The 26,675-nt window shown below is 39.2% G+C and overlaps 1 protein-coding gene across 6 annotated transcripts in view; it reads left to right on the forward strand.

Annotated features, from left to right (window-relative positions):
• LOC127808948 (uncharacterized) overlaps nucleotides 1-26,675 on the forward strand; it is a 144,605-nt gene that overhangs the window by 48,616 nt on the left and 69,314 nt on the right. For 3 of the 6 annotated variants that reach the window (XM_052347693.1, XM_052347695.1, XM_052347696.1), the window contains exons 5-9: nucleotides 6,386-6,429; nucleotides 7,794-7,892; nucleotides 16,383-16,440; nucleotides 16,535-16,590; nucleotides 16,925-17,026. In XM_052347693.1, the coding sequence (XP_052203653.1) occupies nucleotides 6,386-6,429; nucleotides 7,794-7,892; nucleotides 16,383-16,440; nucleotides 16,535-16,590; nucleotides 16,925-17,026 (359 nt within the window). The remainder of the gene's footprint in view (nucleotides 1-6,385; nucleotides 6,430-7,793; nucleotides 7,893-16,382; nucleotides 16,441-16,534; nucleotides 16,591-16,924; nucleotides 17,027-26,675) is intronic. The other 3 variants (XM_052347694.1, XM_052347697.1, XM_052347698.1) reach the window with 3 other exon arrangements.

Raw genomic sequence — 26,675 nt, forward strand, 5'->3', positions numbered from 1 at the left:
TTATTACAACCAAGCTATCATTTCTTTATCCAATGCCCATCTTCACCCATTGGTTTCTTCTTCATTTTTCCTTCTTCTTATCTTGTTTTTCCTTTTTGTTCCTTTCATCTTGTTTCGCTTTATCCTTTGCTTCCTCCATTGCTCCAAATCAGAAACATATTGTTAAAAGGTTTTAGTGTAATCAATGTCATGCAAGCATCCTCCCTTAACCTCTAACCATTCTTGAACTGCCCTCCATTGGTTATCCACTTCGATTAAGGCACAAGTTTTCTCCCAATTGACTGATTTCTCAGTTGGAGTTACCTAATCCATAGTAGGTAATTTAGCAACTCCTTCCATTCCTATTCTTTCAAGAGAAATAGATTTAAGATCTCCACAATCTAAGGCTGTTGTGGTCATTTCCACTCCAAGATCTTTGGTTCCCGGCTTGCTAGCAAACATCTCAGCTTCATCCTCAACAGTTACCTCCTCCAATGGTGTCATATTGAGGGTTTTAGCATTTGTATTCTCAGTACCAATGGGGGTGCTTGAGATGTTGCCAACCGTTGGACTGCCATCCCCCAGTTCTTCAATCCCTTCTTCCGCTTCTTTTTCTTCCTCATCAGCTTCTTGCATCTCCAGCTTAACAGCCTTAGAAGCTCCATTGATAATATAGGTTTTGGTCCTTTCTCCAAACCGGTTACACAAGCCAATTACAAACTGCGGCCAGCTCAATTCCACCCTTCCCTAGCTCTAATTCTGGAACCAAATGTATGGAATTCCACTCAGTTTAGCTTCATCCATTTTTACCTTCTCCTTTTCAGCTACTCGGTGTTGGTAGAACACCCGTTTACATTGTCGGATCCACCATTTTAGCCTATCCTTGTCAAACACCAGAATAGCCAATGGAGCAATAGTGGCCAAATCAACATTTGGAATTGAGGTCGATAAAGTCCGATTAACAATCTGAAATTTATGTGAACACAGGATCAACAAATGGTCTAGCTGTCTACGGAGGTCCTTAATTTCCTTTGTTGCAGCAATTAGTCCTTCGGCCATCTCTTCAGTTCAATTTCTTGAAATTGCACCCTGTAACAGCCTCTTGATCAGCCTCTAAGGATCCCTTCGGAAATTCCTCCTTGTATTAAAATTCAACAATCCTTAACTTCAGAATTTCGTCTCTTAAAATGATCAATTGCCTCAGAAAATCGATCTTCCATAGGGCGTTGTTCTGTGCAATCTTCCTTAATCTCTGATGCAGGAGCAACCTCCAAAGTTCAGCTGTTGCTGAACAACCTCCAATAATCGCCTGATTCGAAATGCAGTCGTGACAATCACTCGGCTCCCTGAGTCTCCTTCAAAATTAGATCGGAATCACTGTAGATCAGCAATCGCCCGCCCCTCTAATAGCTTCCAAAGACCACAAACTGGTTTTGGAAAATATCGATTCCCTTCTTACCACTTCCGACCGCAGCTTTCTACTTGCCTCAACCTCAATTTAGCCATGGTTGATCTCTAGGTTTCCCAATCGAATTTGCCTAACCGTTTGGGTGTTAGGACAAATCAATGCGGCAGCCACAACATGCACCTGAAGTTGGATTTCTCTTTCTGGATCCTGCGTTGCTTGGGCTTATTGCCTTCTGATCACAAACAACAGCACATCACGCGTACTGGTCTGTTACTTAACCTGGCAGAATCAAAATCACCTTTCGATTAAGTGAGCAGCAGCCAAAAGTTGATCGCAACAACCAATAGTGACTTCCCCTCCAGCTGGAATCGATGTCTTTGTCTCTCAATTTAGTTAATCTGGCCGATCTCAGGCAATAAATTGGAGCAGCTCACTAAGCGATGACTCCAGACTTTAGAAACACGATCAAAATGCAAGCAATTTCCAGTTCATACCATCTAAGAATCTGAAGGAAACTTCTCGAAGCATATGAAATTAACGAATGACAAATTCGAACCTGATAAAGAGGCTTTTACTTATATCACAGAGTTTTCATTAGATCAATAAGAGGCTTCCGAATCGATTGCTAGCTTCCTTCGGTCAATCAGATTCAATAATCGCCCCAACCCATACCCAATCACTGTCCAAATGGCTCCAGATTTCCCAAAGTTTGTTGCTTCTTGAATCTCCTTCCGTAACTTGTTTGATTCCACACCCAATCACCGACCAGCTTCTCGTTTTCGGTGCTACTTCTGCTGCGCCCTCTGATTCGCTTCAAAATTTAAATCAATGTCCAGTTGTAACTCTTTTAGCTTGCAACGCCTTCCTGATTTTGATTCCGCAACTGAAGATGGTCTTTCGATTCCGAGCATCAACCTCCGTCAAACCTTGCTACGAATCCCCAATTCTGAAAGCTACCTGATCGGATACGATTTTGCTTCGCCACACTTTATCACTTCTTCTGTGATTCAACACACCTCAATTCCGAGTCACTCACTTGATCTCAAATCACTCGGAATCCGCCACATCTCAACACCAATTCGAGTCGCCCTCCTCTGTTTAACGATTCTAACGCAGCCAATAAGATTCGCCTTCTAGGATCAATCTGAATTCCGCTTCACCTCTCAAATCGAACAGATCCAAATCTCAATTCTGAACTCAATCGCATGCAAGTTCTCTGGACTCGATTGTTTTTTGAACGTGCATGAATTACAGATTTCCGAAATCACTTCTGCCTCGTCTTCACCAAAGTTTGATTGAAATCACAGCCAATGAAGGATTGGCTCTGATACCATTTGTCACGACCCTAGGGCTTAGCTAGGGTCTAGGAAGGAATTGGGAAGGGTTCGGGAGGGAAACAGAGAAGAATTGGAGGGAGATATACAGCAAAAATCAAAAGAAATGAGAGAAAATTAGGAAGAATGAGAGGGAGAAAGTAAGGAGGGAAAATATGAATTCACTATGTTATTTTCAACATACCTTTCTCTACATACTGGGGCCTATTTATAGGCTATTCAACAGTAAATGAAATCTGAAAATAGCACCCATGTGCTCCTAACAACTCACAAAATACCTCCTACTAACTACTACAAGCTTATTACAATAATACCCTTCTAACTACCCTTGAGTTGTGACACAAACGTGCCTTGTGTTTTAGAATGGACCCATCAGCATTGTATTTAGTCCTAAACACCCACTGACAACCAATTAAATTCATATCTTGAGAAGCAGGTACCAATTCCCAAGTATTATTGCGTTGAAGAGTAGAAAACTCTTCTTCGATTGCCCTAGTCCAACGAGGATCAGAGAGAGCTTCATCGACTGAGTTAGGTTCTAGAGCACTTAGGAGGGCATGAGGAGAGGAACAAAGTTGTTTAGATTTAGAACGGGTAATCATAGGATGAACAGAAGGTAGAGGTACAGGAGGAGAAGGCATTGAAGGTTGTGCTACTCGAGGACTCTTAGAACGGAAAGAAGGAAGTGAATGAAAAATAGCAGTAGAAGGACACAAAGAAGAAGACTGAACAGGCTTATTTATAGATGAGACAAACACTGTTGGATAAGGAAAATCGATAGGGTTAAACTGAACATGTCGAGAGATATAAACCCTACCCAAAGGATGTAAACATTTATACCCTGCATGAATTGAACTGTATCCAATGAAGACACACTTAGCTGAGTGCAAGTCAAACTTATGTCGATTGTAAGGTCTTAGGTAGGGAAAACAGGAACAACCAAAAGGTTGAAGATGCATATAGTTAGGTTCTTTGTGAAAGAGCATTTCAAATGGAGATTTGAGCTTCAAAGGGACTGAAGGCAACAAATTAATGGTATAAATAGCCACTTGAAAGGCTTCTACCAAGAATTTAAGAGGCATATGAGCATGTGATAGAAGAGTAAGTCCCATTTCAGCAATATGTCTATGTTTTCTTTCAGCAACACCATTTTGTTGGTGTGTATAGTTAATGAAGATTGAAACCATGTAATTAATGAAGATTGAAAACGAGAGAAAAGAGTAACAAGAATGCCTCGATCTTCTATTGAATGAATAACAAAATATGAGCTAGTTGGTATTTATACTCAGTTAATAATAGTAGACACTAAGCTTTAACAGCAAGATAGGATAACATAAAGCTAACTAAAATACAACAGAAACAATAGCTAAATAAAGAAACAGAAATGCAAAATACTATCTGTTATCATTTTCTTCAACACGGAAGAGGCTTCTTGCATCATTCATCGGCCCCTGAAAAGTTTCCAATACTTTTGGTAAATTACATTTTCTCCCGAACTTTTCCAAAAAATCACATCCCCCCCCCCCCGGTGGGGAACTTCCATGATCATTTGAAATGTTCTATTTCCTCAAATGTATAAGTTTTATAGAAATTCCAAGTATTACACGAACACGTAGGGGACCTTGCCTCGCTGGCGAGTATTTTCAAATATTCCCCTGAACCTACTCGATAGGGATTTTTTTCATCCTTAAACTTGCCTATATGAGGAGGGTTTGGTGGGTATGCATCAGCTAGGTCCCCATTGCCATTCTTAGGTTAGTCGAACCCAACTGATTGAACTGTTTGTCTACTCCTCAACTCTCTTTAGAGAATGCCGTTCACAATGGGGTTGTTGTAGAACTACATGCTCATGGTTTGATGATGGCCAATTCGACCATCTCCAAACGAGATGGGAAACCCCATCAATGATGGGATTGTTGCAAATCCCCTTCTCTTTGAGGAAAGATCCTTCCCTTTTACATATAAATACTCAAAACCCAATTTACTTCCATTAGAAGTCTTGCCTCTTAGTGAACTAGAAATTCATATATATAATGTTTTTATATTGAACAATGTGATGGTGAAGAAGGAACAACTTGGTCAGTGTTGGGGTTAAAACCCCATTGTGATTTAGGCACAGAGAGAGAACAAGAGTTATGGATTCTTTCTGCGGCAATGATGATGGTGAAGATCTCATTTTTTGGTTCCCACACTGGTGGGTTTTTTGGTCTCTCTTCCCCTTCCATTTCTTATTCCTCTCCAACAACATTGGGTTCACACAAACTGAGCTCTCTTGCTTTCTTTCTCCCACCCCTTTTCTTTCTCTTGTTGCCTCCTTCCTTGATTCTTGAAGTTGAATATTTGGAGTTTTTGGAAGCTCTAATATGATTAAACAGTGGTTGCATTCAGTGAGATGAACACGCATCGAACAATTTGGAGGATTGGGACTTTGCATTAGGTTTAAAGTTGGGTCATTTGGAGCCTTTGTTCCGAGTTCATAGTTGAACCCCATTAAGGGGTATGGGTTCTGCTTTGAAGCTCATCATCAATGGGGTTCACTAGCATTTTTTAATTTTTTTTGTATAATTTAAAAATACTTATAAATTAAAAATGTATTTTTGAAAACACTATATATTTATTATTTATTTTATATTTAAGGATTGGAGAAAAAATGAAAAATGAAAAAATATTTTTTGTAATTAAGAATATATATTTTCGGTTATTTTTGTAATAATGTGATTGGAAAATATATTTTTTGTAATTAAAAATATATCTTGTAAAAGGGAGGGGGAGAGATGAGAGAGAGTGTGAAAGTGAAAGAGAGGGAACAGGGGTGAAATGGTCAATTTACCATGGTTTTTAATGGTAGGTATGGTCTTTGTCATTTCAAAAATGTGAGGGGGACTTTCTGCAATTAGGGAAAATCTCAGGGGTGGTCAATGTATAAAAGATTGTGAAAAAACTACTTTTAAACTTCATGTCTTTTTTGAATTGGTATGATCAGTTAGATAGAACATATTTGATATTGTCTACAGGGTAGTATATACGTTTTAGTTTCACTTAAAGTTTGTAGTTGTTGCTTTGTAGAATGTATATGTTTTCCTCATTGAAACAGTTTTCTATAAAAATGCTACAAATTTAAAACTTATTTAAAAAGTACAACTACTTTTAAACTATTTTCAAGAATACTACAAAATTTTTCCAAGTAAATGTGAAGGATTTAACTGAGTATAACTTGCTCCTTTTAGAAGCGAGTTCCAAAGGAGCTTGCTACCATGAGGGGCAAGTTCCTCACAAGCAACTGAAGTACAAACTGCTCTGCACTTCAGCAGACCGGAACTCGCGCCTTTTGGAAGCGGGTTTTATTTGGTCAAATCTTTTGTATTTGACTTCATTAATTTTGTTGTACTTTTACAAATAATTTGAAAGTTGTATTTTTAAGATATTTTTTAAATTTGTAGTTTTTTTTTTATAAGGCCCACAAAGAATTTTTTACTGGCCTCAAGTATGGTTTGACATTTATATTTGATTTTCTTTTTCCTTTTGTTTTGTCGGGGTGTTATACAAGGGAAATGATTTTGCTCCTTGACCCTATGTGAGATTTGTTTTTGTCTCAATAGACAATTTGATCATTAGTCAATTCTTTGGAATGTCATAGATTAATGAAAAAGCGTGAATGTAACAGGGACCTTTGCTCGAAGATTGTCAAAAGAATTTCCAACATGGCAGGTACATGGTCTGTTTGTAATCTTAATCTAGTGTTAAATGCTTCAAATTCAAGCTGCAAAGCCATCTTGTAAATTTTGATGTTTGTGAGTTATCACGTATTCTAGTTCATATGGTGAAGAAGCTCATGGTAAATCTTCATTTTGCTGCAGGTTATACTCATTATACTTTTTCCTAAACTGTTTCTTTTTTCTCTTTTGATATCTTTTACTATATCAATTCACTAGGGGCTGTTCTTTTAGTAATTTTTCTTGTTTTCTGCAGTAATTTTGCTAATAAAGGTTTTACTTGCCTTTTAAACGTTGTAATGTTCTCAGATGCCAGTAATTTTGCTAAGAAGTGTTTCATTTGTGGAGCATGCTGTCAGTGTTTGCATTAGCAATGTTCTAATTTAAATTGCATGTGTAATAGATTAAAATTTGATCAAGTCAACCAAGCAAGGTACATTTTGACTTTTTCTTATCATTGCAATATTAGCACCAGTATCTAGAGCCTATGGGTGTGCTGAATGAGCACAGCTTATTATTTTCATTGTAAATAATTGGTATTGAAAGTGATGGATGATGTGCTAATCATTGCAACATCAAAAGATTTGATGAAGATTTGACAGATTATTTAGTTTACATATATTTGATTCTCAACCAAAAAGATATTAGGATTTTGGGTATATTGGGCACATAACTCCTAAAAATTGATAGTGGAAAATTAAACGGGAAAAATAAAGGGAAGAAAAAATAAGAACTGATGTGTGTGGGTGTGTGTGTATATATTGTGGCCTCTCCTTAACTCCAAAATTTTCGTTTGGGTTTCTTTATATAACCCACAAACTTTTCCATATTCATCAGGGCCTATATAGATGCATATTTATCTCTAACCATCAAGTAGTCACCTCCCCTCCCCAAGTGAGATTTCTAGTCTGGTATGTCTCAAGGATGTTCATGTCTTCTTGTTTTTCCTTTTTTTGTTAAAGCAGACTCTTGTGTAACTTGGACATAAATATAAAGAGCATTAGTGCACAAGGCTCCAGTTTTGTGAGGGTCTGGGGAGGTTGTTTTGGGCACAACAATATATATTAACCAAGTTTTATTTCTCTACTGGTTATTGCTTGTTGATTTTACTTGTACTTACAAGGAAAATGGAAATATGACATTTTAATGGACAAATGTTTACCACCTCTAGACTGGTAAAATCTGAAAGAGATTGTGAGATCTTCACTGTTTGGTGCCACATCAAAATGAATCAAATGAATTACAAATTCATGGTTACCAAAAAGCAGTTCTATAGCGTGTGGTCTGAAATCCACGATTATTATGGTTCATCACAGTGTTCAGAACCAACCTCATTTGATCTTTGTTATTTTCACACAGTTTCTTTTGGTAGACCTGCGGTGCCATGGTGATTCAGCCGCAATCAAGAAACAAGGTCCCCATACTGTTGCATCAGCTGCACTAGACATCTTAAAGTTGGTGTGTGATTATATTTATGCATGAATTTCCCTTTAACCTTCTTTTCGATTAGCTGCATGCACTTCAAGATGTGAGACTTGAATAACTTGATCAACTGGATTATACTTTTTATTCTACTTTAACTTCGGTTTTATTGTATCATGTCCCCTATCTGGATATCACTCTATAGTGCCCTTGTCAGTAGATTTATGGCTTTTTGTGCAAGCTATATTGTATTATTGAATAGAATTCTTTCACACCTCTGTTTCTTCTTCTTGTCTCTCTGATTTCTCTTTCCCTGTCTACTAAGCACCATCACTTCTGTCTTTTTTATGCTCTTCACATGCTTCCTTTGCCTCTCTGCTCTTTCTTTCTCTATGGTGCCCTATCATTGGATTTATAATGAGACTTGAGACATGCTCCTAAAAGTCAGTTGTGCAATCTGAGTTTGTAATTATTCTAGTTTTACATATTATTTTGCTACCGTACAAGTTCCATGTGGATGTGATCATATTTGAGCTTCATCTGAAGTACATTATCTCTTCCTATGGGTGGAATTCTTCACTTCTTCGCTAACTCTTAGGCCAATGGTGCTTGTCCAAGTTTTATTTAACATTGAGAATAACTGATTACATTGTCCTACAATTAGTCTAATATGGCTACAAAATCATAGAGAATGGTGTAGCACAAGAAGGAGAAGAACATAAAAGCAGTAGAGAAGAAATTTAGTACCGATATGGGTTTTCTCCAATGATACCAGGATTGCAGGCCCCCTCATAGAATCGTGATCTTGAATATGCAAAAAAAATAAAAAAAAGATCTTGAATACTCAATCTGGGATTTGATGTCTTCAGACACCGAATTGCAACATATATTGGTCCTAATTAAGGAAATTATAAAAGAAAAATCTAAAGTGAGGTGGTGAAATCAAAATCAATCTAAAGCTAGGAATCTAAAATTGATGATAGAGCAAATTAAAAACTTAATAATTTGTTCTCGTTCTAATTACTATTTGAATTATTACTTGAAATACATGTTTTGTATATCAAGGAACTAAATATCATGTCATTTTAGTTGAAATGACCAGAATTCCATGGTTTCAGATGGAACTAGTATGAAACAGAGGTAGAAAAACAATTTCATAGTTTTGTTGGTTCCCGTAGGGTTGGCTCCCCATTCGGGTAGGAAAGTAACTTCTATTCTAATCTTGTGTTTTCAGCTAAGGAAACTTTCCTAGAATTTTGTATAGGTAATCTTTCCTTATTTCATTTGTTGTAATCTCTCCCATGTTGTAATTCCTCAACCCTATAACTAGGGATGTATTATCATGTAAATTATGAATGAAGAATTCCATTCTCACATGGTATTAGAGCCTACAGTATCCATCAGTTGTCTCTAAACCCTAGTGTGCCTTCATCGCATCGTCTTGTCCTCTTTTAAACTATTTGTTCTGCCTTCCTTGCACCATCTCGATTATCATTACCTATTTAGCCAACTAGTTTTCTGAATATGTAAAAAATTTCTAAGGTTGCTCCATCCATAACAACAGGAGATACAACTCTGTTTGATCAACCAATTGGAAATCCCTCCACCGGTGAGCTGCCTGGAATGCATCATTCCTATCGTTTAGACAGAATGAACTATCTATAATGGGCACAGCTAGTAAGGACCTTTCTAAAAGTCCGAGGGAAGATTGCTCACTTAACTGCACTAGGCCCCAAGACCTTTGATCCCACATTCATAACGTGGGATATAGAGGATTCCTTGATCATGTCATGGTTGTGGAGTTCCATGCAACCTAAGTGTTATATCCCAGTGGCAATTTTGTAATTTTTTGAAATGAACTTTTGTAATAACCGTAGCCCACATGGGCCACTTGTGATAGCGGGAACTAGAACTTTCCTCATAGTTATAATATGAATCACGGGAAAGGCCTATATAAGGCCGGTTGTCGGAGGATGGTGCTTCTATGTTGAATGAGATGATCTTTCCCTCTTGAATTCTCTAATTTCCCTCTCAATTCTCTCATTTTCTCTTCTAATTCTATCTCTATCTCTTTCTCTCGATCCTTCTAATTTTCTGCACTACAAGTCTTGTGTCTGAGACTTAACATTTTGGTATCAGAGCTGGTCGTCCTTGGCTGTGAATCGCGTCAAGCGGTGTTGATTAGTATAATTGAGGCGGGCCAGAAGGTGTTCAGGGTGGTGGAAGGCACTCAAATGAAGCAGTTGGAAAATTGCATGGAGGCGAGGGAATTTGGGATGAATTGGACGCAGGAGGCCGTGGCCCAGAGCAGGGAGGAGATCAGGACGATCCGAGAGGAGCTACGCGAAGATATAACAACCTCTTGGGAAGGAGTCCAACGAGAATTAACGAGGAACCGAGAGAATATGGATAAATTTCGACAGAGAATCAACAGCATGTTCAACATGCTGTCATCCTTGCCTCAATTCTGGTTGCCACCAAAATTCCCTCCTAGAATGGGTTTCGAGCAAGGATTGGCAGGACCAGGAATCTTCCCTAGGCCATAGGGAGTCACTAAAGTGGGAAATTCATCCTATGAGAAGACTGGCGATTAGGTAAGAGAAGTTAATTTCCCTAGATCCAATCAAGGCCCCATGTCGAGATTGGAGATCCCTCTATTTGAAGGATCCAAGCCAAGGTGGTGGATCCAAAGGTGTGAGAGGTTCTTCTAGTTTTATTGTGTAATTGAGAATCAAAGGATCAATTTAGCTATTGCCTATCTAAATGATATGGTTGATGCATGGTTCCAAGGATGGTATAGATCGAGAGGGATGAATGCTAGGTGGTAGATTTTGCTAAAGAATTATGTGTAAGATTTGGTGAGAGAAACATGACGGATATAGTAGAAGAGTTTAACAAGCTCAAGAAGGAAGGATTAGTGACTGAATATCAAGAGAAGTTTGAGGAATTAGGGGCACTGATGTGGAATACTTTGTGTCTAGCTTTATTAGTGACCTTAAGGATGAATTGAGGTTAATGGTAAAAATGATGATGCCTACCCCGGTTAGGCAAGCTGCTGAGGAGGCGAGACTCCAGGAGTTAACGTTGGAGGCGATTTACAAGAAGAATAGGACAATGGTTAGGCCCCTACTACCTAGCAACCCTTCCTTAATAGGAAATACTCAAGCCTTAGTAGCTAGAGGGGCAATAGGAGGGCATAGGGCCAATCCCAACCCCTTACAATCCCCTAATATGGAGTAGAGGAGGCTCATGGGGCTGTGTTACAAATGTGGAGAGAAGTTTGGGTCAGGGCACATCTACAGGAGACAATTGCTAAATATGGAAGGGGAGGAGAAAGACAGAGGTGAAGAAGGTGGGGATGGAATAGAAGGGGGGCCTAGACAAGACATAACAACAACCTCTACCATTGAAGAGACAGAGCAAGAAGGGGTAGAAATCTCATTTCATGCTCTCAGAGGGGGTATAACCAGGAAGATCATCAAAGTGCAAGGACAAGTGGGAGAAAGGAAGTTGTTAGTGCTGATAGATAGTGACAGTATGCATAGCTTCTGAAATGAAGCTACTGCCTTGGAGATGTGATGCAAGATGACTACCACAACCCCATTATCAGTGACAGTGGCTAATGGGAGCAAAATGTACAACCACAACAAGTGTGAAGGGTTCAAGTGGTTTATGTAAGGGCAAAAGTTCCAAACTGATATGAGAATCCTTGAACTGGGAGGGTGTGATATAGTTTTGGACGTTGATTGGATGAGAACAGTAAACCCTTTCACATTTGACTTCAACAAACTGGAAGTCACATTGGATATGGGGGGTACCAAATTGACTCTGAGGGGCATCATGTAGCAGGGAGAGTGTAAACTGATAAGAGGGGGCAAGTTACAGAGGCTAATGCAGAGCAAAGGGGGGCAGATTGCTGAATTATATTCTATCCATGCCCGTGAATGGAATGGACAGGAAGGAAGGGAAGTGGAGTATGAACAACCAAAGGAGGGAAACATGGTCGTCCTACAGTCCCCTACTAAGGTACTACTTCCTAATAGCTTAAACTTACTCTCGCGATAATTTCAAGACTTATTTGCTGAGCCCCACTCACTGCCACCCAAAAGAGCCCTTAACCATTCCATATACCTTAAGCCAAAGTCACTTCCTATAAACATAGGTGCATATAGATACCCACCCATCCAAAAAGATGAGATAGAGAAGCAAGTCTCTAATATGCTCTCTACTTCTATTATCAGACCATCTCAAAGCCCATTTGCCTCCCCCGTTTTACTTGTTAAAAAAAAGATGGATCCTAGAGGTTTAGTATTGACTATCGTCAACTCAGTGCCAACACCATCAAAAACAAGTTCCCTATACCCCTCATTGATGACCTTTTAGATGAATTGAATGGGGCACAGATTTTTTTCCAATCTAGACCTGAGATCTGGCTATCACCAAATCTGGATGACCCCTAATGACATACCCAAAACTGCATTTACTACACATCAAGGGTTGTATGAATTTGTGGTGATGCCCTTTGGGCTCACCAATGCCCCAACCACTTTCCAGGCCCTAAATGAACCAAGTTTTCCAGCCTTACTTGAGGAAGTTTATCCTAGTTTTCTTTGATGACATCCTCATATATAGCTTGAACTATGAACAAAACCTAGACCACCTTTGTACCACCTTTGAGGTCTTGACTTCTAACAAGTTGTATGTTAAGCTATCAAAGCGTACTTTTGCTGAAAAGGAAGTGGAGTATCTAAGCCATATTATATTGGAAGAAGGGGTGAAGACTTATCCCAATAAGATCACAACCATGGTCGAGTGGCCTAGGCTGCAAATAGTAAAAGAACTCAGGGGTTTCTTAGGCTTAATTGGGTACTACCCGAAGTTCATACAGAATTATGGCCCCATCAGTAAACCCCTAACTAAACTCCTCAAGAATGACAGTTTCTAATGGAATCCAAGGGCGAAGTTAGCGTTCTTGACACTCAAGAAGGCCATGACAAAGGCACCTGTGATAGCTCTCCCAAACTTTTCTAAGACATTTGTGGTAGAAACAGATGCATGTGACTATGGGATAGGTGCGGTGTTAATGCAAGAGGGAAGACCCCTGTCCTATATCAGTCAAGCGTTGACTCAAAGACACTTAGGCCTAAGTGTTTATGACAAGGAGCTATTGGCGTGTTAGGAGCTATTGAGAAGTGGAGGCACTACCTTGAAGTAGGACCTTTCATTACCAAGATTGACCACGAGAGCTTGCAATTTTTATCACAATTAAACATGGACAATAACGACAAACTAAGAACTAATTTCTTCAATTTGGAGAGGTTGGGATGACCAAGACGACAATGGAAAAGATCTAGGGAAGCAACACTAGTGCAAGCTATCGGTGAACTAGGCACAACAAGATGATAGTGACCCTGTGACTCACGCCCGGCGCCAATTGTCCGCCCCGTACCCTGGTCCTAAACAACAAATAGAGGTAAGAGTAAAGATAATAGAATAGTTAAGGGTTTTGGTAAGTTGGCTAACTGAAATCAAATTAAAAGGACTATCAGGAACATATAAAACAGAATTTAATGAGAAAGAAGAGGTGGGTGTGATTTGGCCGATCCCTTTAACTATAGTTTTGGTACCATCAGACAGGGTAATAGTAGGTAAAGTATCAGAATAGGTAAGTGAGGAGAAAAGAAGTTCATTACCACATATATGGTCAGTAGCGCCAGAATCTATAATCCAAGGACTAACCGATGAGCCTTGAGCAACACAAGTAACAGGATTACCAGGATGAGATTGCTGGGTGGCCTGGAACTTAGGAAGGCATCATACTCAGTTGCAGACATATGTACCAACTGTGAACCTGGTGGAGTTTGAGCAAGACTAGGATCGCTCTGAAATACATGAGCTGTATTGGTAGATGATGCAGGTGGAGCAGCTGGCCGACCATGTTTTTTCTAGCATTTGTCCTCAAGATGACACAGTTTCTTACAAAAGGTGCATTGTGGACGTGAGTGATTATTATTGCATCCTCTATTTCCTTCGATGGTGGAAGCCTGAGATACAAAAGCTGAAGATTCAGCTGGAGGAACAACATGAGAAGAAGAAGACATACCATGCGCACCTGTCATATTCAACAACCTTTTGAAATAGTCCTTCATGGTAGGGCTAGCAGAGCTGATCCAGATTTGATGTCTGATGGCGTCAAACTCTGGTTTCAGACTGGAGAGAGCAATAACCATAAAAAAACTTCTCTCGTTGAGCAATCTATTTAGTGCGGGTCGTTGTAAGAGGAAGAAGAGTATCAAATTCTTGCATGAGAGCCTATCCTAGATAAGATTCCATGGACGACTCCTACTTGAGATTCTTGATATTAGAAACCACAGTGTACAAATGTTGGATGTCGTTTGTATAACACTCTTCAACTTCCTTCCACACATCAACACAAGTTTCAAAGGGGCAATAGAGCTGCATGATGGATGGATCAATAGACTGTCATAGGAGGCTACATAACTGGGCATCAACTTGTTCCCATCTCGCCCGATTAGCTTTTGGCACACTTTTAGCCTTTGTAGTAAGATGATCCGCTTGACCTTGCCCTTTGAACCACATTTTGATAGAGGTTGCCCATAAGAGATAGTTGGCAAACCCTATCAACTTGATAGTAGTAATATTGGCAGTCCCAAGATTGGAGACAAAAAAGGATTGAGAGGTAGCAGGGGCAATGGCAGAAACCGAAGTGGGAGTAGCACTGGCAGAAACCACGTCACTGAAATCAAACATGGCGAGGACTTGGACACCAGAAGTAGCTTTAGGGGTCGTCGGCGATCAGATTTGGAGAATCTGGAGAAAGAAGACTGGCGGATGCACTGTCACTTGCCGACGCTTGGAGGTGGAGGCAGCGTGTGGAGGCGTGTGGCTGGTCTGGTGGCAGCGATTCTTTAACGGTTGGCTGATCTAGTGGCGGCGAACCCCAGGGTGGTGGCAGTGTGGGCATGTTGTGGCTGGACAGTGGGGTTTTGATATAGGCAATGATGGTGACGATGACGGCTAGGGTTTGTAGGTCGCTGGAAAACGATACACAGTGACGGCTAGGGTTTTTGTCTCATTGGTGGCTCTGATATTATGTGAGAAAATAATTAGAAGAGAAAAACTTAAGAGACTAGTCTCTCTTAGCTTGTTATTTATAATAAGTATAATGGGCCTTAAACCTATGAGCTTAATCTAATTACAAATAAAACACACACATATAATAATTGTAATATATACTAATAATTCTAACATTAAACAGACACTCGATACTTGGATAAGATTATGAGAGTATGTGTAGTTGGATGTGCAGCCACAAAACATGTGTATAGTTGTGGTTGCATGAAACTTTCATTTTAAGAAAAAATATTCTTAGTTTATAAATATTTATTTTAATTTTTTCACTAAAAAGTAAAAGATGATTTAAGCAATGTGACATCTATCAGCATTCTAATGTCTTTGCATATAGTATTAGACACTTTCACATCAATCACCCCTTAGATATTTATATCCAAATCTTTTCAACTCAACTCTCACCTTAGAGACTGTTGGAGTACCGAGAATAAAGAATAAATGATAGTGTTGAAAAAATCAAATCTTGGTTATTTCTCTCATGGTCGAGAATTAAGAGATAAGGTTGTTTGGTGATAAGAGAGAATTACAAAGATTCAAGTGATAAGAAGATAAGGTTTCGAGATTAAAGGATGAGGCAGTTTACAAGAGATAATTCCAAAAAAATTTAAGTTTAGTTCATAAACTTATCTTCTTAGCTTAATTCAAATTTTTTCCTACTTTTTAGGAGATGTAGAAGATTTCCTATATATATATATTCCATACGTGAATACAATAAAGGATCAAATAAGTTTTCCATTTAATTGAGTCAGCTTTCCCTTAATCGAGTAATCTTTCTTAATTACTCAAGTAGGGTTTCCCAGTTACTCATGTAAGTTGTTTTCAAGTATTCATCTTATTTCATTCTTGTTCAGAGACTTTCTCTATAATCCAATTCCTACTCCATCTTGTTGAGTCATTATCAACCTATTCTTGGGGTCTGGTTATGAATGGAGCACCATTCTGTGTGAAATCCTTAATGCATAAGGTGCTTAAATTTTGCTTGAAATTAAATGTTATCACGCTTGGTCTTAATTGCTCGCATGTGCTTATATATATATATATATATATAAATTTCTTGCAAGTGACTAATTTTAAAATATCCAGTATACTGGTTTACATAGTATTATTTATCCTTTGATGGAGGATAAAGTTCACATGGTTTGCATGGAAACATATTAGTTCTAGAACATTATTCCATCAGTTCCCTGGTGAACAACATTTTCACTGGGCTATGCATATAAGGAATTCCTCTGTAATTCTGCAATTGAAAGTCCTAGATGGTGAATTAACCAGCTTCCAACTTGATATCACAAAATAAAATTCATATCTCCACCATGAATGCATTGACTCAACTATTTATATAATTTACTCTATTGTTATTTTTCTGTGGAGTAGCTTGAGCAGCTTAGACTAAGTCCTCGAGTTATAGTCGGTCACAGCTTTGGAGGAAAAGGTACTATTTGGCTCTTGAGCTTTTCCAGATGTGACAATTGAGCTTCTACTTATATACAAGAAAAGTGCTTAAGCTTCGCTATTTCTAATTTAAGCAGTTGCCTTGAGTATGGTGGATCAAGTTGCGAAGCCATTGGCACGGCCTGTCAGAGTAAGTATGTTAGATCTTTTGTCATCATGAAGATGATTTTACAACTCACATTTCTTTGAACTAGTTACTTTGGAAGTTTGAGGAGCTTAAATTCTATATTCATCCATCTAAGCTAATATTTGAATATGGACTTTGAGACAAACTATTAGGAATTAAGGAATAAAAGACTTCTAAAGGTAATCCAAGATGACTTGAAAAGGTCAAACTGATTTTCCCAAAATCCCTTTCATACTAGGGAACCTTATTTTTATGTTTTTCTAATCATTTTTCCTCTTTGCCACAGTTTTCTTTCTTCTCTCTTACCATATTTCACATATTAAATTCTTTTTGGTAGGTCTGGGTTCTAGATGCTACTCCTGGTAAAGTTCGAGCTGGGAGAGATGGGGAGGATCATCCTGCTGAGTTGATCTCTTTTCTGAGTACAATTCCAAAGGAGGTGAATTTAAACTCTTTGGCTATATTATCAGCAGTAACTGTCTCCCCTCCCCTCCCATGCTTAACTGAGTTTTTTTTTTGTTTTCTTTAAGCTATGTAAACTGTTCTATTCATGCATTTAATCCAGTTGTTCTCTGTTTCAAAACTTTTTTAGATGATTTGTGGCTGGTTATATCAAATTTGTCAATGATAGTTATTTTCTGTTTAAATTCACATGAAATGATGGCTTCATGGATGCTTGGTTACATGGTGTTGGGCTTAGTTTGGCTAGGTTTTTGTTAATTGAAGTAGAATTTCAAGATTTACTATCCATGATTCATTTTTTGACTAGCACCTTAGAGTCTTTATAGCTTTCCTGATTGCCAAAAAGTAAAAAACAAAAATAATAGTACATAACAAAATAAAGAAAGAACAAAGCATATGACAGTTGTATAATTGACTTAGTTTAGGCTTCTGTTATTTCATTGAGAAAATGCATGTGCATTGTCAGCTTTGATCTCAACTTTATATTTCTTATAGTGTACCAGTTAGTCTGACTATAAAATGTTGCAAATTGGAACTGTAAATAACATGGTCTGCCAGAAGTCATGTTCCAGTGCCCACTCCCACTCCCTGGTGCCTTATTTGTGGTTAACAATCTATTTGAAATTTATTAGTGGATGGATTATGATCTTTGGAATCTTGTTATTTGCTGCCATGCCACAAGATAGTTTAAATTTGAATAATGCATGAATTTTGTGTCTGCTGTTTTGCCCCTTAAATGGAATAATCACATTTTTAGATTTATAAGGAACTATATTGAAAACTACATTATATTTGAGTTTATGATTACAATTATAAGAACTTTTATATCTTTTATTCAATTACTACACTTTTCAGTTGTGAATATTAGGCCCTGCCTTTCTTTGGGGTGGATTTCTGAGCTATTTGATTTGCATCTGGGAGCTGGCAATTTGTGCTGACATGATGTAAAGGTGGCTGGTGCAATTTGAACCAGAAATGGCTTGAAGTCCCAATCTGGATTCATGATTTTCTTTTACTTAGCTTAATTTCTTTTTCTCTTTTCCCCAAACTTGTGCACTTATTTGTTCTTTCGTTGGGAATATGTATCATTTTGTTTTTTAGGCTTCATTATCTATGTGTTCTTTAGTAATGAAAACTACTCATTTTCTGTATATTTAACTGCTTATTGAATTGAATTTTATTATTTTTACCATCATGATTATCATCATCACAAGCCTTAATCCTACTAGGTGGAGTCAACTACATGGATTCTAGCTCCCTGATCATCCCTATCTATGGCCATGTCTTTTGTAAAACTATTATATCTTGTCATGTCGAAGAGTTTTATACCAAGTATTCTTTCATCTTCCTCTACCTCTACCATTATTCCATCCACTCTTCTCGTATGTATGTAAATTGGTTTTCTTCTTACGTGTCCAAACCATCTTTCGTTGCTTGTGCATCTTATCTTCTATTAGCGCCACGCCGACTTTATTACGGACAATCATTTCTAAGTCTTATCTTTTCATATTTGATCACACATCTACCATAACATCCTCATCCTAGTTGCATTCTTATTTTGCACATATCAATACTTTACCCAATATTCTGTTGAATAGTATAAATGATGGTATTAGTGTAATTAGTGAATAATACACCATTGTATATATATTCTCTCGTGCTAAAAAAATAATAGAGAATATACACAATATTTTATTCTTTGTACATGGTATCAAAGCCACCCTAACCTTAACCCTAAACCATATTGCTGCTTTCACCAACCCCTGCTATCACTGCTAGTGTCTAGCGCAGCCTCCATCGTTGCCAGTTGCATGACATTTCTTCTTTACGTGAAGCTTTCAAGTTACCATTTGGTGTTCCCACGTCCAGAACCGACGACTTATCATATGCATTTTCTTTTTCTCGACAGCAGTTTGCGATTTGCCTGCTTCAGTTTGCAATTTTAGATTTGATTTGGGTGTGTGATTGGGTCTCACTTCAAATATAGTTTGGGACATTGCTAATTAGGGTTTTGATCTGTTTGCTGATTGTCAATGCTCCTTCAGATCTGCTTAGGTGTTTGGTGTTCAGATTGTTGACTTTGTTATCATGTCTTTGTCCATTACAGTCTTTGTCAACATTTAGTACAGCCACATCAATGACCATTCCCCATTTCTTCGACCCATTGGTTATTATAATTGAGAAGTTAAATGGAAAAAACCATTTTGCTTGGTCTTCAGCTGTGGAGATCTGGTTTCTCAATCACGGGCTTGAAGATAACTAAGAATGTCCATCTCGATTATTCCAGAGGGTAATAAACCTACTTGGCGAAAGGTGGATGCACAATTATTATGTTTGATGCGGCAAACTATTGATCCTTTTTTGATGCCTAATTTTTGACCTTTTCGTGAATGTAGTGCCTATGGACCCGTTCCTGTGAATTGTATAGAGTGACATAACCCGAATTTATGATGTGAATGGTGCTCATTTTAAGCTATGGCAGAATGATTTAGATATGACCACTTAGTTGGGTCAACTCCAAGTTTCCATTACTAATTTCCATGAATTGATGCCTTTTGAGGGAAATGTGAAAAGGGAACAAGAGCAATGAGATTAGATGTTTACCATTCTCTGTCTTCATGGGATTCAACTAGAAGTTGAACTAGTTAAAACATAGATTCTAGGCAGTGCCTCTCTTCTTCCCTTAACGAAGGTATTTGCTAGACTACTTTGAGTCTCTTATCTTATTGTTGATCATGGCAGTTCTCTACCTAGAGATCACTTTGCTCTTGCCACTACCTAGACTGGTTCTCATCCTAGTCGTGGGGGATAATCTAAGTGGACGTTGTGGCAGTCATGGTGGTGGTGATGGGCATAATCAACTCTAATGTACCTATTGTAATTGTATCAATCAATGCTCAAGAGACTTGTTACCGCTTACATGGTCACCTACCTCACAAGCCACTAATACTATCTCATTGTGGTTGGTTCTTCAGTAGGTTAGGAGGTTATCAACCCTAGTGATTCTTCACAAGTGATTATCTCCAAGGAAGTGTATGCTTAGTTCCTCCAATTTTGGGTAGCACATCAAGCCACTTCACCTATCGCATCCTTTGTTCACACTAGTACCATCGAATCCTCTGTTCGTCCTGGTAACCTTACTACTTGTTTTAGCCAATCCTCATCTTCTATTAGACCATGGATGTTTGATTCAGGGGCCACCAATCAGACATTTAGTAATAGTTCTCTCTTCTCTCATATCCAAAACTTGAGGTCTCTACCTAGTGGTACATTGGTTGATGGCTCTCATGCCTTAGTTAAGGCTACCAACACTGCAAAACCCTTCCTACTTTACCTTTATCCTCTATTTTACATTTACCACAATGCCCTTCTAATTTACTTTCTATCAACTCACTTGTAATCTTCATTGTTCCATGACCATTTTATCTGATCCTATTCTCGTTTAGGATTGAAGGACCAGATTTTTCCCTAACTACATGGTTGTATTAATGAAAAATTGTTCAAAATTGTTTTCTATCATCATGACATATTGTGCAGAAATTCAAACTTAGTTCGATGTGCCTATCTGTGTTCTTCGTAGTGATAATACTCTTGAATATTTGTGAACGCCATTTAAATTCTATCTGACTCAAAGGGATTATTCACTAAACTTCGTGTCCTAGTAGCCCACAACAAAATGGGGTTGTTGAACAAAAGAATTTTCATTTAATTGAGATTGCATTTAATTGAGATTACCCATGTGCTTCTTCATATGCATGTTCCTCTCTAGTATTGGGATGATGTTGTCTTAACAATGTGTTAATTAATCAGGTGCATTTATTTGTCCTTAATGACTAGATTCCCCATTCTGTTCTTTTTGCTCGAGTTGACCTATATTCTCTTCCTCCTTGTATCTTTAGGAGTACTTACTTTGTCCACTAGCTTGCTCTTGGTCATGATAAGCTATCAACTGATTTTGTCAAATGTCTTTTTCTTGGTTACTCACTTCTTCGAAAGGGCTATTGCTGCTACTCTCCTAAGTTAGGTTACTATTTTTGTTTCTACTGAATTTACCTTCTTTGAGTCATCTCCTTATTTTCTTCCCTCCTTTGAGTTGTCCGAGTCTATGTCTACTAGCTTAACTTTGGCTGTTCCTTTTCTTGATTTTTCCTCTCCTCCATCTCTATCTTCATCCCACCTTGATTGCCCTAATCTTCAAACATATCAGTAGTTTCCTCGCCTTGTGGACCCATTTGTAGAGCCCATCGTTGCTAGACCAATGGAGCAATTGCCCAACTTGCCCTCCTTGTCGGCTAGTCCTTCCTCCTCTAGTTCGTCTCCCTCTATTTCTAACCTTTACTTACTTATTGCTCTTTGTAGAGATACTCATCATTGCACTACTATTTCCCATTTTGTTAGTTATCATTCTTTGCCCCTTGGATATTCTGTCTTTGTTTCTTTTTTATCTCCTGTCTCTATTCCTAAAACTATTACAAAAGTCCTATCCCATCCGAGGTGGCACGATGCTATGGTCAAAGAAATGTCTGCCTCCATTCAAAGGGGACTTGGTACTCGGTACCTCTTCCACCGGGTAAGTCTACTACTAAATGTCACTAGATTTATACTGTTAAAATTGATTTTGATGGCCAGATTGATCGCCTCAAGGCCTACCTTGTTGCCAAAGGCTACACTCAAAGTTTTTAGCCTTGATTATGGAAACACCTTTTCCCCTGTTGCTAAGATCTCCTTTGTTTGCCTCTTCTTATCACTTTTCTTTGTTCCCTAGCCTTTTCAGCAGTTGGATATAAAGAATGCCTTTTTTCATGGTAATTTATAAAAAGAGGTGTATATGGAGCAACCTCTTGGCCTTGTTGCTCAAAGGGAGTTTGAACTGGTGTGTTGCCTTAGAAAATCTTTATATGGCCTAAAACAGTCTCCTTTGGCCCTAGTTTGGTAGATTAAGTTGAGTTGTTCTTGAGTTTGGGTTAACTCGAAGTGCAACTAACCATTTTGTTTTTCATCACTCTTAATCTAGCCATCACATTCTTCTGGTGGTATATTTTGATGATATCGTGATTACAGGGCATGATGATGTTGGTATCACTAAGTTGAAGGCACACCTTAAACGACAATTTCAAATTAAGGATTTTGGTCCCTTAAAATATTTTTTGGGTATTGAGGTGACTCGATCAAAGTAGGGCATCTATATTCTCAAAGGAAGTATGCTTTGGATATGTTAGAGGAGGCAAGGATGCTTGGGTGTAAACCAATAGATACTCCTATGGATTCAAATATCAAATTGTTACCAAGACAGAGGGAGCCTATTACTGAACCTAGATACTATTATCGGTTGGTTGGAAAACTTAATTACATTACAATCACTTGTCCTAATATTGCATTTGTTGTGATTGTGGTAAGTCAGTTTTTGGATTTGCCTTGTGACAATCACTGGGATGCAGTGATTCATATTCTACAATATTAAAGTTACCCCTAGTATCAAGATCATAGACATAGTCAGACTGTGGGATACAAATTTGATTAGGTAGGATCTCCTAGTGACAAACAATCCACATCTAGCTATTGTGTATCTATTAGTGGCAACGTTGTCTCTTGGAAACCCCTTGGGGTAGCACAACTGGCCACCGCACGCTTTTGGGAGCTTGGAATACCGCAAGGTCATGGGTTCGATTCTGCCTCCATGCGAGACTCTCCATCTAGTTATGTCTCTTTGCAAGGCCAAGTCTTTGGGGTCCGGCTTGTGACTCACCTATCTGCACACCTTGGGCTAAGACGAGGCAAACCGTGGGTTTTAGAGGGTGTGAGATGAGCCAGGCCAAAGGTTGACTATGATCTGGGGACCTCTTGAGTTTCCCACGATTTGAAAAAAAAAAAAAACATTGTCTTTTCGAAGAGTAAGAAATAAAGTGTTGTTGTTAGTTTTAGTGTAAAAGCTGAATATAAGGCAATGGCCTTAAAGACATGTGAGATAATATGGCTAAAACGATTAATTAAGGAATTAGGAATTCTTCAGGTTGAGTCTATGCAGTTAACTTGTGACATTTAGCCTACCATGCATATTGTTTCTAATCCTTTTTTTCACGAGAGAACCAAGCGGATTGAAGTTGATTGTCACTTTGTTAGAGAGAAGGTGTTCTTTGGGGATATAGTTATAACATTTGTGGGTGTCGATGATCAATTAGCTAAGTTACAAAATCTCTACAAGGTGTCGCTGAAGTAGTAGAAGATGCAAGAGAAGGCGCAGGAGCAACATCTCCACCGGGAGGAGACTGAGGCTGATGACGCCGATGATAAACCTGCAATGGGGTAGAAGAAGGAATAGGGAGAATAGGAGCAGGAGGACTCGCGGGAAGAGGGATGGCCTCAGAAATGAGCTGACACTCGGAATGAGGCGAAAAGTAGAAAGGAGACGACTCAAAGAAGGTAACATCCGCCGAAAGAAAATAGCGGCGAGTGTCAGGAGAATAACACCGATAACCCTCCTGAAGGCGAGAGTAACCAAGAAAAATGCACTTGATGGACCGAGCAGACAATTTATCATGACTGGGAGACAGATTATGGACAAGACAGATGCAACCAAAGACACGTGGAGAAAGAATATAGAATGGTTCAGGAAACAAGAGAGAGTGAGGAATTTGGTGCTGAAGAACCGATGAGGGCATCTTGTTAATGAGATAGCAAGCAGCAAGGACAGCTTTAGCCCAAAAGCGAAAGGGGACATGATGATGTAGAATAAGAGTGCGAGCAATTTCAATCAAATGTCTGTTTTTATGCTCAGCAACTCCATTCTGCTGTGGTGTATATGCACAAGACGACTGATGCAAGATCCCCTGAGAAGACATAAAGGTAGTAAAGGGAATAGAAAAATACTCAGGGGCATTGTCACTGTGCAATACTTGGACAGAGGTATGAAATTGCGTTTTGATTTCAGCACAAAAGGATTCAAAAATTGAGAATAACTCAGAACGATTTTTCATTAAATATAACCATGTGCAACGAGAATAATCGTCGATAAACGTTACAAAATATTGAAACCCAAAACAGACATGACACGACTAGGACCCCAGACATTGGAATGAACTAAAGCAAACGGGGACACAGCCCGATTATTGACACGCTTTGGAAAAGAAGTGCGAGATTGTTTTCCAAGTTGACAAGACTCACAATGAAAAGACGACAAACTAGATAAATTTGGGATCATCTTCTGAAACTTAGCTAAACTAGGATGTCCCAAACGATTGTGGAGAAGAGCAGGAGACTCAGTCACCGAGCAAGCAATAGGCGATGCAGGAAGGTTGAGATGATAGAGACCCTACGACTCACATCCGACGCCAATTATCTATCCCGTACCGCGATCCTGGATAGTAACAGAATGATCATCAAAGGTGATAGAATAATTTAAGGCACGTGTAAGTTTACTAATAGAGACAAGATTAAAGGGATAATGAGGAAGATAAATGACAGAATCTAAAGGCAGAGAAGGTAAGGGTTTGGCAGTGCCAATAGCTTTAGCAACCGCTTTGGACCCATTAGCTAATGTTACAGAAGGTAAAGAAATAGAATTAGTAAAATGAGAGAACAATTGGGAATTACCAAAGATATGGTTAGAAGAACCTGAGTCCAGGACCCATGGTCCCAAAGAGGAAGACTGAGTGAGACAGGCAGTGGAATCACCAGAGTGGGCAACAGAAGGAATTGTGGATGAGGTTTGCTGGGAGGTCTTATACTTGAGATACTCATCATAGTCAGCCCTAGTGAGAAGGACAGATTGCGGTGGATGACCATCAAAGGACTCAGATCGAGAACCATCAGCATGAGCAACATTAACATGAGGAGGGCGGCCATGCAACTTATAATATTGTTCCTTAGTATGCCCCCACTTGTGACAATAGTTACACTTGGGGCGTTTGCCCCGATTACCACGATCTCCTCCCTGTTCGCCAGTACTTTGAACCTGAGAAGCCATGACTGAATGATCACCTGCAGAAGAGGGAGGCATCGTAGGAACAGATGAAACCCGAAGAAGACGAGAATACACTTCATCCATAGTAGGTCTAGCAAGAATCTGATCACGAACAGGAGCAAGCTCAAGACCAATGGCAGCAAGAGTACACACCATGAAGAACTTATCCCGCTAAGCCGGATCCTCTGAAGCAGTCTTACCAGCAGGTAACAAGGAGTTAAATTCAGCTTTAATAGAGGCCATCCGACCAAGAAAATCAAGAAGAGTCAAACCTTGTTGTCGTAAACTGAGCAGATTAGACACCACTAAATACAGGCGTTGAATGTCATTAGTGTATAACGCCTTGTCCTGAGCCCACAAGTTACAGCACGTGGTATAGTTAGTATAGATCGGATGAAGAGAGGGATCAATTGACTGCCACAGGAGACTGCACAACAGAGCATCAACTCTCTGCCACTCGGGTTTGTTTATGGTCACATTCTCGGCCTTAGTAGTTAGATGATCCTGTAAGCCTTGACCCATATACCATAGTTCAACCGCCTTGGACCAAGAGATATAATTGGAACTACCCATCAACTTCTCAGTAGCAATAGCTGGAGAGGGAGACAAAATACCAGAAAATGAGCCAAATTTACTAGTACCAGCCATGTTGGATAAAGAGAGCCCTACAAGATCAACAAATCTACAATCAAAGGGTTAAATAAACCAAAAATAAAGGTTGGATGATTCAGCACAAACAACAGGTGCGCTGGAGCGACGGCAGATGGCGGATGCCGGTGACCGGCGACCGCGGATGGCGACGAAACCACCTGGGCTAGGATGGACTGAAGGAGGCGAGTCCAATGGTGAAGACGGCATTGCGATCGGAGCACTGGTGAGAGAGATCGGAGCAAAATAGTCTCTGTGAACAGTGCGAGACAGGCAGCGCGTGGCGGCGGCAACGGCGACGATTCTCCGGGGGTCAACAGATCGGAGGCCGGCGAACACAACGGTGGTGGTGGTGTGCGTGATCGGTGGCTGGACGGTGAAGACCCACAGCTGACCAGTAGCGCGCGCGGTATAAACACAGTGGGCGGCGACAGCAGTGGCACGGTAGGCTACGGCGGTCGATGGCGACGCGATCGACGGTGTTCGTCGGCGACGTGGGCAGCGACGACGACGACGGCTAGGGTTTGTATGGTGGCTGCTAGGGTTTGTATTAAAAACTAGGGTTTTTATTTTGGCTCTGATACCATGTGAAGCTTAGGAAATAAACCTAGCTTTTAATATGTATAAAATCACTTAATTAAATCCATAGACTATACACCTATATATATATACAAATACAATGGGCCATGGGCCATGGGCCATGGGCCATGGGCTCTATCATAGGATTAACCCTAGATTATAACCATATAACTCAACAAATATGTTATTGGATTTCATCCATCACAAGAGTTGTGATGAATGTGATTCAAATCTTCCCTATGTATATACGTATGTATTTATGCATATATATGTATGTATCAAATAGAAGAATTAGAACACAAGAGATTTATATGTTTGGTGTAAGCCTACGTCCATGGGATGGAGAATCTCGAATCCACTAAGATGGAATAGTTTTTATATAATGATTCCTCCCTTGACCTCTGTTAATCCTCAATATATACAGAAATAATCTATATGT

This window comes from Diospyros lotus, chromosome 8 (genome assembly GCF_014633365.1).
Source record: "Diospyros lotus cultivar Yz01 chromosome 8, ASM1463336v1, whole genome shotgun sequence".
NCBI lineage: Eukaryota > Viridiplantae > Streptophyta > Magnoliopsida > Ericales > Ebenaceae > Diospyros > Diospyros lotus.